At 37.7% G+C, this 16,329-nt stretch overlaps 1 protein-coding gene across 1 annotated transcript in view; it reads right to left on the bottom strand.

Moving 5' to 3' along the window:
- SMG1 (SMG1 nonsense mediated mRNA decay associated PI3K related kinase) overlaps positions 1 to 16,329 on the bottom strand; it is a 144,551-nt gene that overhangs the window by 34,630 nt on the left and 93,592 nt on the right. The window contains exons 27-41 of the mRNA XM_007950585.1: positions 16,029 to 16,176; positions 15,525 to 15,684; positions 14,208 to 14,328; positions 11,427 to 11,675; positions 10,820 to 11,104; positions 9,002 to 9,146; positions 8,746 to 8,884; positions 7,309 to 7,539; positions 7,028 to 7,205; positions 6,119 to 6,280; positions 5,483 to 5,700; positions 5,007 to 5,161; positions 4,560 to 4,782; positions 2,124 to 2,370; positions 1,474 to 1,703 (exon numbers count right to left, since the gene is read on the bottom strand). Coding sequence (XP_007948776.1) covers positions 1,474 to 1,703; positions 2,124 to 2,370; positions 4,560 to 4,782; positions 5,007 to 5,161; positions 5,483 to 5,700; positions 6,119 to 6,280; positions 7,028 to 7,205; positions 7,309 to 7,539; positions 8,746 to 8,884; positions 9,002 to 9,146; positions 10,820 to 11,104; positions 11,427 to 11,675; positions 14,208 to 14,328; positions 15,525 to 15,684; positions 16,029 to 16,176 — 2,891 coding nt within the window. The remainder of the gene's footprint in view (positions 1 to 1,473; positions 1,704 to 2,123; positions 2,371 to 4,559; positions 4,783 to 5,006; positions 5,162 to 5,482; positions 5,701 to 6,118; positions 6,281 to 7,027; positions 7,206 to 7,308; positions 7,540 to 8,745; positions 8,885 to 9,001; positions 9,147 to 10,819; positions 11,105 to 11,426; positions 11,676 to 14,207; positions 14,329 to 15,524; positions 15,685 to 16,028; positions 16,177 to 16,329) is intronic.

Here is a 16,329-nt window from a genome sequence, read left to right on the forward strand (position 1 = left end):
AAAGTTGAGCCATGGGTAACTAACTTGAGTTCCGGGTCTGAAGGAAGTCTAAGGGCCATAGTCTTATGGGGTTCTACCAGTCTTTACCAAACCAGAAAGCCAGGTCTTATTTTTCATTATTTTCAGTTTCATTCCACATTTTCCTCCCACTCTGTCCAGAACTGTGAACCCTCTCACAGTGGTCAACAGTAATGTCTGGGCACCATCTAGTTCCTCTGCTCTCAGGGTCATGGGGCCTGAGGTTCAAATGGTCCATTAGTCCTTTGGACGAATTGTTTCCTCGTGTCTTTGATTTTCTACATTTTCCTTTGCTCCAGACAAGGAAAGACAAATAGCGTTACCTTAAAAATGGCCACCCACAAGCTTTTAAGACTTCGGCTGCTACTCACCAAAGCAGGATGTATAACATTATCTTTGTGGAGTATGTCATGCTAATTGATCTTGGTGTCTCCCCAGACTTTGGTCTTGAGCCTCCAGGCCAGCAAGTTATTCCTGTTTTGTTATGACTAAAAAGTTTTCATAATTCTGCCCTACCCCCTGTATGCTCTATATAATGTTTGTAGCCTATGCAAATATGAAAACACACTGCCATGGAGTCAGGTCTGACTCATAGTGACCCCTTCTTGGATTTCTGAGGCAATATCATACGGCAGCAGAATGTCCAACCTTCCTTCCGAGGAGTGCTGGTGGGTTTGGAACCCCAGCCTTCTGGTTAGCAGTCAAATGCCTTAGGCACTACGCCACCAGAGCTCCTATGCAACTATAGATGTAGAAATACCTTCCGTCAAACCTATGTATATTCATAAGTGTCCCATGTGTCCTCCCACCATTTCAATCATTTTTAAGTGTTCAGTTCAGTCCCTAAGCCTACTTTTAAAACTTGACTCCTTTCTAACTCTTGCCCTTTGCACACCTACCTAAGCAGAAGGATTTTCTTAGGCCAGGTATGAATATGGAGGCTTAGACTGTATAAAACTTACCTTTGTACTTTTAGTACTGTTACTGACATATATTTTTAAAAAGGAGCTTTGACATAAACACTCAGATATTCGGCTAAATGAATTCTAGATTAAACACCATACTAAATCAAAGTATATATTTCCCTTATACATAGGACAGTTCTGAACTCTAAATTCAAAGTTCTTTCTTATTTACAAATTTAGTTTAAAAGACCCTGGTAAGCTCAATAAAACCATTAAGATGTGAAATACCAACTTACTGAGTGATTAACAACCACCCCCTGTATTCAATGTAGAGGAAGTTTAACTTGATGCCATCATTTCTGCCTCTTAAAACTTCATTTTTAGGAAATGTTGTTCAAAGACACTATCCTAAAGACTTACCTTTTTTAACCCTTGTAAACGTGTATAAATGTAGTAAGCCTAGATACAGTTCACATATAATGCAGAATTAGCTAAAATATATGTTTAAGAACATTCAAACAAAAACACATGCATTTTAATTTTAACAAACCTTTTGTGCTTGTAAGGCAGCTTCCCGTTGTTGCCATCGTTTATAAAGACCAAATAAGGGTGTGGCTCCATCCACCCACTGGATTAACCCTGATCTTGTTCCTAGTGGTGTTACAGAATAGTGCCGAGCATGGAAACGGGGCGTTTCCTGGCGATTAATTGTAGCAAACATGGTATTCACAATTGATAGAAACTGCATTATTCTCTCATCCAGATGTAAATCCTCCAGTCCTATGAAAACAAAATTAATATAGATAGAGTAGATGACCAAGAGGGGAGGGACAAGATGTGGCAGGATTGGGAGTGACCACTTTCTTCGTCTTGAAAGCACTGACTATCAATGAGGCACACTGCATTACAGAACATTCTATTCAGTGATAGGGTATCAGTACTAGGTACTAGCATTAACTGTACCTCAATTGTTGTGCTTTTACAAGCCCATAGGCAAAGGGAAGGGAGGAATGGAACATCTTCCCATCATATCCTCCAATCACTGCCATTCAAAATCACATGTTGTACGCACAGGCTACCCCAGGCTATTCATGACGTACAGAAATTCATCTGAAACTATCCCCCACTGCCATCTACCCACCCAAAGCATTAGAAAAGAGATTAACAATCTTCTCAAAGACAAGGAGTTTTAGATCACACCTTTAAAAAGGTAAGGATAGCTCTTCCCATCTGATCCCAAAAAGAGAAGCTTCTTTGGCTTTGTTTTAGTAGGTAAAATGGTGATGGTTCCACCCACACTGTGGATTGTGACTGTGTCTCTGGCTGAGACTTCTCCAGGAAGAGCAATTTCAGTGTTTGTCATGGCAGCCAGCCATGGACTGATTTCTTCAAGACGCAAGATGTAACTTGCACGTTTCTGTGCTCTCTGCTGCAGACTCAGCATTATCTATATTTGCAAGATGGGAGAAACAAATTTACATCATAATTAGAACATTTATTTTATTCCACATTCCATCTGGCATGAAAGTAAACGGAAGAACCAACAAACACCTATCGCTCTATTCCCACATTTATGTGTGTCATATTTTTGGATCATTATAAGGAAGAGGAGAACACAGGTTGCTGACATGCTCTAAGTGATTTCTACTCATTAAAACCCTTCCTCCTTCCCAGAAGGAAGGAAATCATTGCTCTGATCACCAAATTCAGGGCCTTATCAAATCAGTTCCCCACTGGTAAGCTATGTGTGAACAATGCCAAAACAAATCAATTCAGCCTTTGGGATAGGGCAAAAGATACAGTCAGTTGTTGACTGTTAGGCAGACACACCTAGGTGACTTGAAAAGTTACTAATATTAAATTGTAAGAAAAAATGAGGTTGAGCCCACCCATAATTCAATTAAGTGCACTTAGAAATCTCTTTTAGGAAACAGTTAAAATAATCTGTCCTTGAATGAACAGACTCTGGGCTCTGCTTTCGCGTGAACATACCAATCCTTTACATCTCATTCATAGAAGGAACAAGTGGATACATAAATTATAGGACTTTACCTTCACACAAAATGTGGGAGAAACATTAAAAAGAACATAATGCTATTCCAAAACATATGTTTAAAAAAAAAAAACAAAAAAAACCACCCAGACTGCTATCAAGTCAATTCGACTCACAGCGACCCCTCCCCTTGGGTTTCTGAGACAGTATCTCTAAGGAAGTAGACTGCCCCATATACATACATAGTATGATCTCATTTACAGGAAATGAAGAAACTAAACAGTATTATCATTTAAAATGCATCGACAAAAATCATAACTACATTTTTTTTTTCTTTTTTTTAAGTAGGCAATGATTAATTTGTAACAGCAGTTGGAGAGAGGTATAATTAGGGAAGGGCACATATGACTTCTAAAGTTTTATTTCTTTAACTAGTTCTATTTCTTTTTCCTTTTTTTAACTAAAAGGGGTGGAATGCATGTATTCTTTATAATTTTAAAAATTATTCTTTAAAATGTATATTAAAAAATAAAAACCAAACTCACTGCTATTTAGTCTATTGGACTCATAGCAACCCTTTCTTGGTTTTCTGAGGCAATATCTGTACAGAAGTAGATTGCCGAGTCTTCCTTCCAAGAAGTGGCTGGTGGGTTTGAACCACCAACCTTCTGGTTAGCAGTCAAATTCCTTAGGCACTATGCCAACCAGAGCTCCCTTAAAATGTATATAATCATCATGAATTTTTTTCTCTATGACTTAGTTCATACACATAAACATACAGGTTTTAAAAAATATTCCTCCAAACAATAGACAGGCATCAGGAAGGTACACTCCTCAGAACAATCAATTATGGGAGAACAGAGGGCAGTATTTGCACAGGGAGACAGCTCAGGGGGCAAGAATGCATAAGAAACAAGGACAAAGGGAAAGGTAACTACAGGGAGGAAGCGTGAAGAAAGGTGCTACACTGTGGGGAATTGCGGTCAATGTTATGAATCAAAATGTGTGTGAACTGCTGAATAAGAATGAATTTACTCTGTAAACTTTCATCCGAATCACAATAAAAATTGAAGAAAAAAAGAAAAAGAAAATAAAATATTCCTCCTGTCGCCTCCTCTGGGTTTCTTGGCTGATTAGTGAGAGGAAGGCAAAGAGGCAAGAAATTGGTGTTAGAATACAATGACATTGCAGTGTGGGCTGAGCCATACATAATCAACTTCTTCCTTCATGTTAGTTTCCCTGTGCTTCTGGCTGCTGTTTTGAATTTAGCAGTTTGAAGATGACAGTGTGCTGTGTACTTTGTCTCTATGCTGTGTCTTCTTTTAAAAGATCAGCAGAAATAAATACTGATCTCTAGCAGACCAACATTTACTCAAGGCCAGAGCCTCTTTCTTGGCTAATTTTGTGTCATGAACATAGGCGGTGGCATCTGCAACCCACTCATCCCCCCCCCCCACTACCCTGAAACACTCTTAAATGAAGAAAACACCTTTCTCTGCATTCTTTGTAACCAATTGGTCATAGGCTGCCTTCCATGACCTTATGAAACCTCTTTCTATTTCCAGTAAAAGAGTCCACTTGTTTAAATTCTGTATATTATAGGAAATTTTCCATTTTAGTAGCATTTGTGAGATTTTCTGTACCTCTTTAAATGGAATCCAGCTGCTTCCTGGCTTAGCAGGGTTTGACGGTGTCTTCAGTTTTTCTAGTGCATTCTCAATTGCATCACCATAGTTGTCCTGAAACCATTTTTCGTGAGGCGTTTCTGCAGCGGCCGCCGTGATACTCCTCACATGCTCCAGAGCAAACACAATGGGCTTCATCAAAGCTGTGTGCTTCTCCCGCATTATTGCAATTTTCTCTTCTCTGTCCAGGAGACATTTTTATTCAGAAGCTTATCATATATTACAGAGTTTATACATACATGGAACTTTTTATATGTATCAAGTATAATTAAACAGTCTTGAAGAGAAAGTCTAAATAAAGTAAGAAAATGTTAGCAGAGTAACTTACTAACATAGCACTGTAAAACATCAGGCACAGAGAAGCAGCAGCTTCACTTCCTGAAGGAAAGGGGTATGAAAACATACTTGCGTAAAGTGTTATTGTTCTGGACCCTCTTCACTTCATCTTCGAGTTGCTGAATTCGTCTCAGGACATACATATGTTGCTGTAATAGAACTCCCAACCAGAGCTCATCCCAGAGAACAGTGACTCGGCGGAGCTCAGCCACGAGCATCTGAACCTGCATACACGGAACAGCCAAATGGACTCAGCTACAATTCTACCACAGCACAATGCTGCAGACACTGGGAATTACAAGTAAAGTGCATGCATTTATTGTTCATGATATAATTACAGAACCCTGAAATCAGTTATTCTATCAATATAGGCTTGTAAACCCAATACTGATTTATTTCAAAGTTTTGTTGTGCAAGTATTATTTCTGTAACAGTTTTTGTCAGGAGATTTTCTGGGATAAAGAAGGTTACAATAAAAACTGTTTCAAAAGTTTTTTTAAAAAAAAGAAAAAGAAATAAGACTTGAGTTTTTTAGTTTTTTTTACCTGTAACACCATAGTAGGGTTTGCAGAGGACAGTTTATCTACAATTTTGCTGTAGCAATCCTGCATCATAGCTTGGTCTTCATTTAAGCCACCTCTAGGCTCATCCTTATTGCTATCCTGAGAAGCAGGAGGACTTCCTCCCTCACATTCAGAAACCAGCAATTCTTCTCCTTGAATATTGCCAAGTAAAGTAGGAATTGCAGATGAAAACTTATTTCCTATAAGAAAAGGGAGAAAAAGGTATACTTGGAATGTTTCTCCTACGTGCATATGCTGCTAGGGAAAACAACAACAATCTATGACTCCAGAATTACTCATGTAATTAACTTGGCTTCGGTGCATTAAATGGACCGAAGATTGTAGATATTCTGCATTTTTACAAGTCGAGTTGACTATGTCATTTATTGATGTAAACTGATGGAAGATAAACGTTGAAAGATAATGTGTCTCAGGACTGAAAATAACGTGTAAAGCATATGTCCTCTTAATGCCAGACACACCAGCAGCTCCTCCCTCAATGAATGTCAATTATTACTATGAAAAAATTACAAACTGACATAAAGCACAAATTCACCTAACAAACACTATTTGTAAGGTAATTTATAAATAAAATACCAGTATTTTAACATTCCATACCTGAAGCTTGGGATTCACTACTAAGAGATATGGTCCCCACTATGGCAGGATACAATATGAGATGTGGAGAATCCTGAGCCACGCGACAGAGAAGGTTGCAAATACTCTGGCGTACATACACTTCAGGGTGGTTTAAGCGTGAGAAAAGCTGCGGAATAATTCCTTCAGGATAAGAAGAAAGAAAGATGCTTAAAGTTATTAAAAACTGCTACAACAGTGGGTACCAAAAGGATAAAACTTGATGTACATCCGCACAAGTTTTAAGGGCTTCAAATTTCTCCCTGTAATAACAAAGAACTATACACAATAGCTCTTGATTTGTAAGTCTGATTATGGTGCAGAGCTGACATCAATATCTAGGGCAATACAAAAATGCTCTTGTTGTTGTTGTTGTTATGTGCCGTTGAGTCAGACCCGACTCATAGCGACCCCTCCTTGGGTTTCCGAGGCAGTATCACTATGGAAGTAGATTGCCCCATCTTCCTTCCGAGGAGTGGCTGGTGGGTCTGAACCGCCAGCCTTCTGGTTAGCAGTCAAGTGCCTTAGGCACTATGCTACCAGAGCTCCCAAATGCTCTAGAGAAATGAATTTTCTGTAAATGCCTGTAAAAGAAGAGGCAAATACAGACCATCTTTTACAAAGGGTATATAAAATTTTTTGAAAATTATTTTCAGTACCCTCTCCAAAAATTCATTTTTTCTTCCTAAATGTGAAAAGCTGCTGCCTTTTAGCCTCTCACGCCTCTGAGAAGTGGAAAGGAAGGGCTTACTGGTATAACAAACCATCCAGGGTATCTTACAAACTATTTAAACTATTCTTTAGCACAAATAATAAAGAAACTGCCACTTTTATTATGGTTTTGTATGTCCTATCCAGAAGTAACTGCTTTGGAAATAAATAGATCATTACCTCTCCAGGGAGCAGTAGGTGTTGTTTCTAAGCCATGCTCCAGATACTGCCTAAGCTCACCAGCATGCTTAACGAGCAATCGCAACAATCGTAACGTTGCCATCACAATCACGTCATCAGTGCTCTGCTCTGCTCTATTACTCAAATGCAGCCTAGGGTCATCTTCATCTAAAGGAATCTAAGGGAAGAAATGAGAAAACATAATTCTGAATACTGTCTGCAGTCTACTAGGAAAGAAATCTCAAATAAATCTTTGAAAAACTGAATAATGTGCTGCCTACCTGACCAGCATTGAGTTTAAGGAAAGTAAAGTATGCGCTGCAAGACAGTTTGTACAGGCTGAAGATCCTATCCACAACTTTCCTCCACACTTTAATAACTCCTTCTGTTGCACTCTCATCAAGTTCTGAGAGCCACGGGCAGCTTGATATTAATTGACGCCAGATAACATCAACCATATCATCTTCCTCGTTGTCTTCACTTTCTGTTATCTGAAGTGTTATATCTTCATCCTGAAGAAAGTAAGGGCATAAAATGTCATTTTAAACACAAAATGAAGAAAGGTACATGATATATCATATTAAAAACATTTCTCGTTTATGAAAGACCAAGTTATTCAACAATTAGTGTTATGTTAATGTTATTTCAATGCCAAGATGCCTCTCCTTATATTTACTAATGTACCCAATGAAGGATACGATCATTTATCAAAGATTAAAGACTTTTTTTTTGGTATTTTAAATGCCTCCAACTTACAATATAATATTCTGCCAGCAAAACATTTGTTGAAGTTTGAAGCTAAATGTACACAGAATACAGTTACACAAAATACAGAATACAGTTATAGTACTGTGCACGTACAGTAATACCACCTTTGGGAGATAGTAATATATGCTGTGGTCTAGAGCAAGAACTGAGGCAATATAGTTTAGCTCAGCAGGTAAAATCCACAGTTGAAGACTAGAATTACTTTTGCAATAGTTATAGCATTTTAAAACTGACAATAACTTTGGGGTTGGGGAGGGGATGTAAGAGTCACACAGATCATCTAATCCACTGAGTTTTCAGCTCTGGTCGTGTATTAGAATCACCTATTAAACTTAAACACACGAATACTCCCACACAGGTCCCATCCAGAATATCTCAGGTAAGATATGTTGTTGTTGTTGTTATGTGCCGTCGAGTCAGACCTGACTTATAGCGACCCCTCCTTGGGTTTCCGAGGCAGTATCACTACAGAAGTAGGATTGCCCAACCTTCCTTCCGAGGAGTGGCTGGTGGGTTTGAACCACCAGCCGTCTGGTTAGCAGGCAAGTGTCTTAGCCACTATGCTACCAGAGCAGGTAAGATATAAGCACCAGCATATTTTAAAACCTTTCATGGTGCTTCTAACTTATACCTAAGCCAGGGCTGGGAAGCCAACTATGATCCCGACCTCAATTAAAAGAGAAAATTTAATTAACATAAAATGAACGTTATGTATCTTTAACAGGAATCTAAGGAAATGAATTGATTTCTCAAAGAATTACAATCTTAGAAAAGTACAGTAACTCACATTAACCATAAAACTCAAAACAGAAAACAGATTTGTAAACAATAATTATCTATACCCCACTGAACATTAATCAAGCACTGATGATCAATTTCCTTGAAATCACTAAGTTGAAACTATGATCTTAACACTATTTCCCCCAAACGCTGTCTCATGTTTTCCTTGCCTGAATTCCTGCTGGCCGACATACAGCCTGTCCAAGTATACCATAGATTCTCTCTTTTTCTTCATCAGTTATTGTGTCTGGAAGCAGATTTTGAACTTCAGATTTTTCTCTAGGTAGCAGACGAACACCTTCTCCCTGACTATAAAAATAAACAAATCCTAAGTATTTTGGCTACCACAATTTTACCATACCATCAGACATTTTAGGTTTCCATTTTGCAATGCACAAGACAAAGCACACATTTACACACACCCACCTGGCATTGTCAACCACCTTTCTGCCCCATCTGTAAGCCCAACTAGCCAAGGCTGCCCAAGATTTGGCTACTTCAGGTGCCTGTACTGAAGATAGGTGATACAACTGCCCCAATATGAAGTCAGGTTCTCCAACTCCAATGTGTACTGCCATGAAGAAAGAAAAAACAAATACAAGTTCAGCAACATAATATTCAAATATCTTTACCGGCATTCCCATTAACATTGTAGGTTTTTACTATCTGCAAGCAACAATAAATTCCATGATGTTAACAGTGTAAAATTTTAGAATGGCATAAATGTGAATTATACTTTTCTGAAAGTTGAAATGAGTCACTTACCTTCTCAAATAAGCTTAGATTATATCACCCAGTCACACACATCCTTGCCTTTCATGACACTGACCTTTATAAACAGCTCAGGTGTCAGATGTGTTGTAGAATATCTTGCATTCTGGATCTGACTGGCTATTTCCTCATGATTAGATTCAGATTAAACATTTTGGCAAAAATAACACATGTGATGAGTATACAATCTCATTCAATCATAGAGATGCATAAAGTACATATCTTTATCCCCAGTTTAGAGGTAAAGAAATTGCCTAGGACAGCGCTATTTGCCAATATAAACATTTATAATCATCTCAAGACATATCCTTTACGCAGATCAAGACCTTGTAGTACATATGTTACGATTATTTATATGACGTACTTAATTAAAATCCTAGGCTTCACAACAAAATTAAATTTTAAAACAATAAAAACAAAGGTATTTTCTCATGTTCAAGCAAAAAGGTTAATTATATCCTAATCTGTAAAAAATAGAACAGTGCCTGCCATAAGCAGTACTCAAACCTTCAGTGAATGAAATAACTACCGTATTTGTCAGTATAAAAAAAGTATGGGTGTATGAGACATCCCAATTATAATACAGGGACACTTTGCTAGTAGAAAATATTCAAGTATTTTTCCATCTCACATGTGTTGAAACTGACTTGAAGCCATTTCAGTGGAGGCAGGAAGAGACTCAACTGGGTCAGATTCAGTATTTCATATATTATATTCAGTATAAAATCATCAACTCTAGATACAGAACCTCTAAAAAATATGAAAACTAAAATCAGGCAGCTAGAAAAATTATTAATATCAGTGAGTACTACCCCATCAGAGTTACAGCAGAAACATATTTAAATCTAAAATGTTTCCTTATAAACTGTAGGATCTCTGACTTACACTTTCTGTTACTAGGACTAATGTCAGAATGTGAAACTTGAATCTTTCTACAGTTGCTGGGCTCTACCAATTGAAGCTGAGTACAGTATACAACAACTATCTTTGTGGCTTCTAGTGAGACCTAAAATTTCAGATCTCTTGGATGAGATCTTACTGCCAGCAAAAAACATCTGAGTCCATAATTCCATAAAAGCAACATGAATCCGGAAGACTGGAAATATGGCCTGGGGGAAAGAATTCAGTGACTTTTACAATGGCATTCAGATCCTAAAGAAGTATGTTTTAGTTACTTCCAAGCCCAATGCCATCGAGTTGATTCTGACTCACAGAGACCTCCACTGGGTTTCTGAAGCAGTAACTCTTTATGGAAGTAGACTGCCCCATCTTCCTTTCACAGAGTGGCTGGTGGGTTCAAACCATCAAACTTCTGGTTAGCAGTCAAATGCCTTAGGCACTGTGGCAGGCAGTATAATAGACTAAATCTTCAGTCTTTGGAGCAAATTATAGCCAGCCTAACAATGCAAACTGTAACACTGCGGGGGGGCGGCGGGGGGGGAGAGACTTCTAAAATTAATAAAGAAACCCAACCTGTAGATTCGCTCTCAATCCGAGGATATTCTTCTTCCATTGTATTAACAGATGGCAGTTCTATTAAAGTCAGTATGTTTTTAGACAAAGTAGAAAGACCTGTGAAGTTCTGTTGCTGCTGAGCCCGATACACCTGTTTCAGCTGCCCTGAAATTTCTTTCCACTCTGCCTGGATCCACTTAGCCAGTGTCAAAATTGACTTAGCAACTGCATATTCAGCTTTGGCAGACTTGCAGAAAGATATGGCACAGGAACTCAACATTTCCATTGCATGTGTTGACTGACCTATTAAAAAAAAAAAAAGCCAGCACTTTGAACCTTTAATAGCAAAAGAATGACATTACTTTGTAGTAAAATAGTAACCTTTTAAAAACATGTAAATCCAGCAATAATCAACAGTATCTGAAGACATTTCTTACTGATAACATTGTAACAAAATACTTCTTGAAAAAGCACTGAATCCTAAATTATAAATAATTTATTATTCAGAATGCAAATGTTCTGCAATAGCTGAAAATAATCAACTTTCCTATTATTTTTCTATTACTTCTGTATCATGCATGCCTCTGATTTCTGTCATATATTAACCAAAATTCATTTTACTTACCTGCTGTATATAGCAATTTGGTTTTTTCAATATCAAGTTCAGGTCCCCATTTTTCATCCACTTGACCCTGAGTTGATAGTTTTTTAAAATGCTGTACTAAATCCTGAGCAGTAGTGGTCTTTCCCAGCTGGACCTCACTACACTGTGCCAGCAGTCTTGTTGCAAGTGACACGTTCCCCCGTTTTCTAGCAAATTTTGCAGCTGTTAGGCCTAATTCCATGAGATGGCTTCTAATTGGAACAGTTTGCTCTGGAGAGAAGAAAATACTTTATCAGTGTCTGATTTGTGTTACCCCAGACTACATGAAGATGTAGCCAAAAAAATTCTTCCCCAATCACCGTCCCCTTTTCCAATCACCTCCCCCCTGTAAACAGACAGTTCATTTTCTTCCTCATCAAATTTCTAGCAAATCTCAGGTCTCACTAGAAATTCTAGCTTTCCTTTCCACAAAGCCCAAACTCCCTAATTTGGCTTGTAAAGCACAGATGCCTTGCATTCCATTCCAATCTCAACCTCACCCAGCTTTGTCTCTCCCCACTCTCCCTTAGGTAAACTGAGTCATCTAAGATTTTTCATTATTTTCTCTGGTCTTCACACACGAAGTTTTTTTTACATAAATCAGTCTGCTTTCTTTCTCATCTCCACCTCCCTCAGGCCTCGGGTGAACTGTTACTTTCTCCCTCAAGTACTTTCTAAAGCCCAGGATTTAACCAGACACTGTTGTCATATGTTCTTTCAGTGCCATGCATTTGTACTTCCATTCAGCCCACCATACCGTTTCTTGTTTAAGGTTAGTTCTCTCTGCCACACTTGGTTCTAGAAATGCAGAAAAGAGGCTTGTCTTTTTCATCATTATATCCCAACACTGAGCAGTGTCTGACACAAAGTATATACCTGATAAACACTTGCTGAATAAAGAGATAAAAATGGAGGCATGGAGCTCTATCTTTGAAAATAACTTAGGTTACTGACATTTTCTTCTCTATTTTAAAATTTGTTTAATGTAAGAATGATGGGAAAAAAGATGATGATATTCAAAGCTCTACTATATACCATGGGAGCTCTGGTGGCATAGTGCCTAAGGCATTTGACTGCTACTAACCAGAAGGCTGGGAGTTCAAACCCACCAGCCACTCCTCGGAAGGAAGGTTGGGCAAACTACTTCTGTAGTGATACTGCCTCGGAAACCCAAGGAGGGGCCTCTATGACTTGGATCCAACTCAACAGCAATGGGTGCTATATGCCATGCTCTGTGCTAGAGTTTTAAGATATAATCTCATCTCATACAATCCTTACAAGAATTTCATGGGGTGGGGGTAATCCTCATATTACTGAAAAGGAAAAGTAACTCAGAAGTTTAATAACCTGCTCTATTGTTGTATGCCATCAAGTCAATTCTAACTTATATCAACCCCACAGAACAGAGTACAACTGCCCCATAGGGCTTCCTAGGCTGCAATTTTTCACAGAAGCAGATGATCGGGTCTTTTCTCCCAAGGAGCTACTGGTCGGTTCAAATCACTGACCCTATGATTAACAGACAAGCACTTTAATCACTGTACCACCAGGGCTTCTTAATGACTTCCACCAAGGTCCCTAAATTTGCAGATATTGGGCTAGGGATCCATACTCAAGTCTGCTTAGCAATAAATAAAGCGACAACTGAATCACAGTTGCCAGTAATCACCCTTCAGCTAAAGTCCACATCCTAGCATTTAGCTTATTTGAAATTTAATACACAGATTTATTCACTAACTCAAGCCACCTTGTTTTTGAATAAAATTCTGCAGAATTTTGGCAATTCTTATAGTAAATAAAGTGAATTGCTAGCATACTTTTAACATGACAGGCTTATGTAATTATTTATAAATATGCTCTCACTATTCATTTGAAATTTAATATTCATAGTACATTGTATCTGGTAAAGAACTTGTCTCTAGATACTCAAAGTGTTATAACTTAATAAGACAACTCAATAGAAAATAAGTGAGAGATTTGAGCACTTTACAAAGTAAGACATACATAGCTATTAAGCAAATGAAAAGATGCTCAATCACTAATCATGAAGACAATGTGAATAAAATCACCATGCTCTATTACTACACACCCATTCCAAGAACCAAAATGAAGAAGACCAAAACTATCAAAGATGTGGACCAACTGAAACTTAGGTAAGTTGCCAGAAGGAATATAAAACATGTATCTATTTTATAAGAATCTGATGAACCATTTTGAAAGTTAAACCATATAAACCAACAAGTCCACTCTAGGGTAGTTATCCAAAAGGAATGAAGTTTTATGTCCCAAAGACTTATACATAAATGTTCTCAACAGTTTTATATGTTAATAGGCCAAACCCATCAAAATGTGTTGTACTGTTAGCTATACAATGGATTTCCACTCAACAATAAAAAACACGACGCTATAATACACGCAGCATGGACCAACCTTAAAAATACCATGCTGAGCAAGAAAAGCCAGACACAATAGTATGTATTATGAGTTTCCATTCATATGAAACTTTAACAGAGACAAGTCTGATCTACAGTGATAGGAAATGAATCAGTGACTGCCTGAGGAAAGGATGGATGAGCAACGTAACTGGGAAGATGCACAGGGAACCTTCTGGGATGAAAGAAATTTCCTATATCTTGATTGTATTGGTAGTAACACAGGTGTATATACCTTTGTCAAAGTTCATTGAACCATACACTTAAAATGTTTATATTATATTCTAATAAAACTAATTTAAATGAAAGAAAAGAAACAAAACCTACTTACCTTTTATTTTCTCCAACAACTGACTCTGGTACATGGTATATCTTAATGCCTGCATCCACGGCCTCACATCATGCTGTTTACATGAACGCAAGGCTTCACTGAAGAGTGGAATAAGACAGTCCTGCCACAGAAAAACAGCAACTTAGTATGAGATAGCCTCCTTATATGTAGGATGAGTTCACTGAGAGTATCCTGCTAATGAGTCTGAGACTGCACATCCACATGTTAGCTACTTCACACCTAACCAGGCTCACCTGAGAAACTCCCCCCTTTCATCGAATAGTTCCTCATCACAAAAAGGAATTACAATCTAACTATCAAAGAAAATCTCCTGCCACCCACCAAAATTCTTTCAAAACATTAAGTCCAATTTATCAAAATATTATCCATAAAGCACATTAAAAAACTAAGCATTGCCAATTTACTAATAAAGCAGCAGATAAATTACAGAAAAACATAAAAATTACTGCTTTGTAATCAGATTCTCTGATTATAATTCCCATAGGAAGGTCTCATTTTGGGTTTAAGTTTACCCTTTTTGGAGTAAAGGAGCCTTAATTTTGGTCAAATATAAAACATAATCTGCCTAAGGAAAATATTTTTATATACTCCTTACATTAAAAAAAAAATTTTCTCTTTAATTTCTGAGAAAAAACAGTGGATATTTCTCTGTATCAGAAGTTGCACTTTTCACTATTCTTTCAAAGAGGAATATATCTTATTTGAATGCAAGAATTTAGTAATTAGTCATCCTTGAGGTTATGCACTTCAAATGAAAATTTGCCTGAAAATGGCATCTGAGATTTCTAGATTTATTTGTTTGTCCAAATACAAATGTTATTTGAAAAATCCCTGTTCAGCACCAGGTTTGCTGGTCTGATAGAGCCTGGTGGAACCACTGAGACTATGGCCCCTAGCTGCCCTTCAGATCTGGAAATGAACCACACCTGTGGCTTCCAGCCAAACAAAAGACAGGCATATGAGTTGAACATTTACCTGAGGTAGATACACTACTTGGAGAAAACAATCTTGGGAGAAAGAAGGGCTGTTTATGCACAGGGAGCAGGAGTGCATGGAGGGATGGACACAGGGAAGAGGTAACCATCAGGAGGAAGTGGGAGGGGAGCTGTTGCATTGTGGTAAATTGTAGTCAATGTCACGAGATAAAGTATATGTGAACTGCTGTATGAAAAGTGAATTTGCTCTGTAAATTTTAACCCAAATCACAATAAATAGATAGATATATAAAATAAAAAAAATCCCCATTCAATACCAATGTTGCTAAGATTATGCTTTTTAAAGTGCAAATATACACACCTCTGTTGAAAGTCTGTTAGAAACTGTGTTCTCCAAAGCAGATGAGCAATACAGTTGTAAAGTACTTAGAACTGGTAAAGACTGTGAAACTGTTAGAGTGGAAAGTCTCAGTGGTCCGATGGCTATGCGGGAAGTTTGCTTCAAGTACTTCACCACGTTTCTGAAACAAAATGTTTACTGTCAATTAATAAAAGAGATTTTTCAACCTGCAACCACTGATGGGACAAAGCATTTGATAAGATGCTACCACAGGAGCAGCCTGCTCATTAGTATAATGATTTGAGCAAATAAGACATTTGCTTTTGGAGATTTTTACACTTTACTTGGTTTTGACCCCAGGTTATGTAGGAACGTGATGTGATATATGCATGTCCACAATTAAAATGAAGCTATGAGGACCAGTGTTGCAGCAATCTGGTATACCCTCTATCCCCCTGGCAAAGTATATAGATTCACCACAAGGACATACACAATCTGCATTTACCTCCCAAAGACGAAACTTACTCAGTTATTGACTGCCACTTCTGATCTTGTTCTGTATGGTTTAAAGTAGTTGCCAAATAAACAGAACTTCTCAACAACTGAACTTCAATGGATTTCTGAAGTTCCCTTGGATCAGGACTTAACATGTTAGGAAGCAGTTTTTTCATATCTACAGAAGTGAAATAAGCTTCTTCAAGTACTTTTATTTATAAGACTGATAAAGTATTTGGACAGTATTTAAAATAATCACCATTTAAAGCACTGAAAATGAGTATCTACTTCCATATTTAAGTTCAAGCAGCTGGACACTAATATTAAACAT

The sequence above is a fragment of the Orycteropus afer genome, unplaced genomic scaffold (genome assembly GCF_000298275.1).
Source record: "Orycteropus afer afer isolate SDZICR_OR568_19922 unplaced genomic scaffold, OryAfe1.0 scaffold00281, whole genome shotgun sequence".
NCBI classification, from domain to species: domain Eukaryota; kingdom Metazoa; phylum Chordata; class Mammalia; order Tubulidentata; family Orycteropodidae; genus Orycteropus; species Orycteropus afer.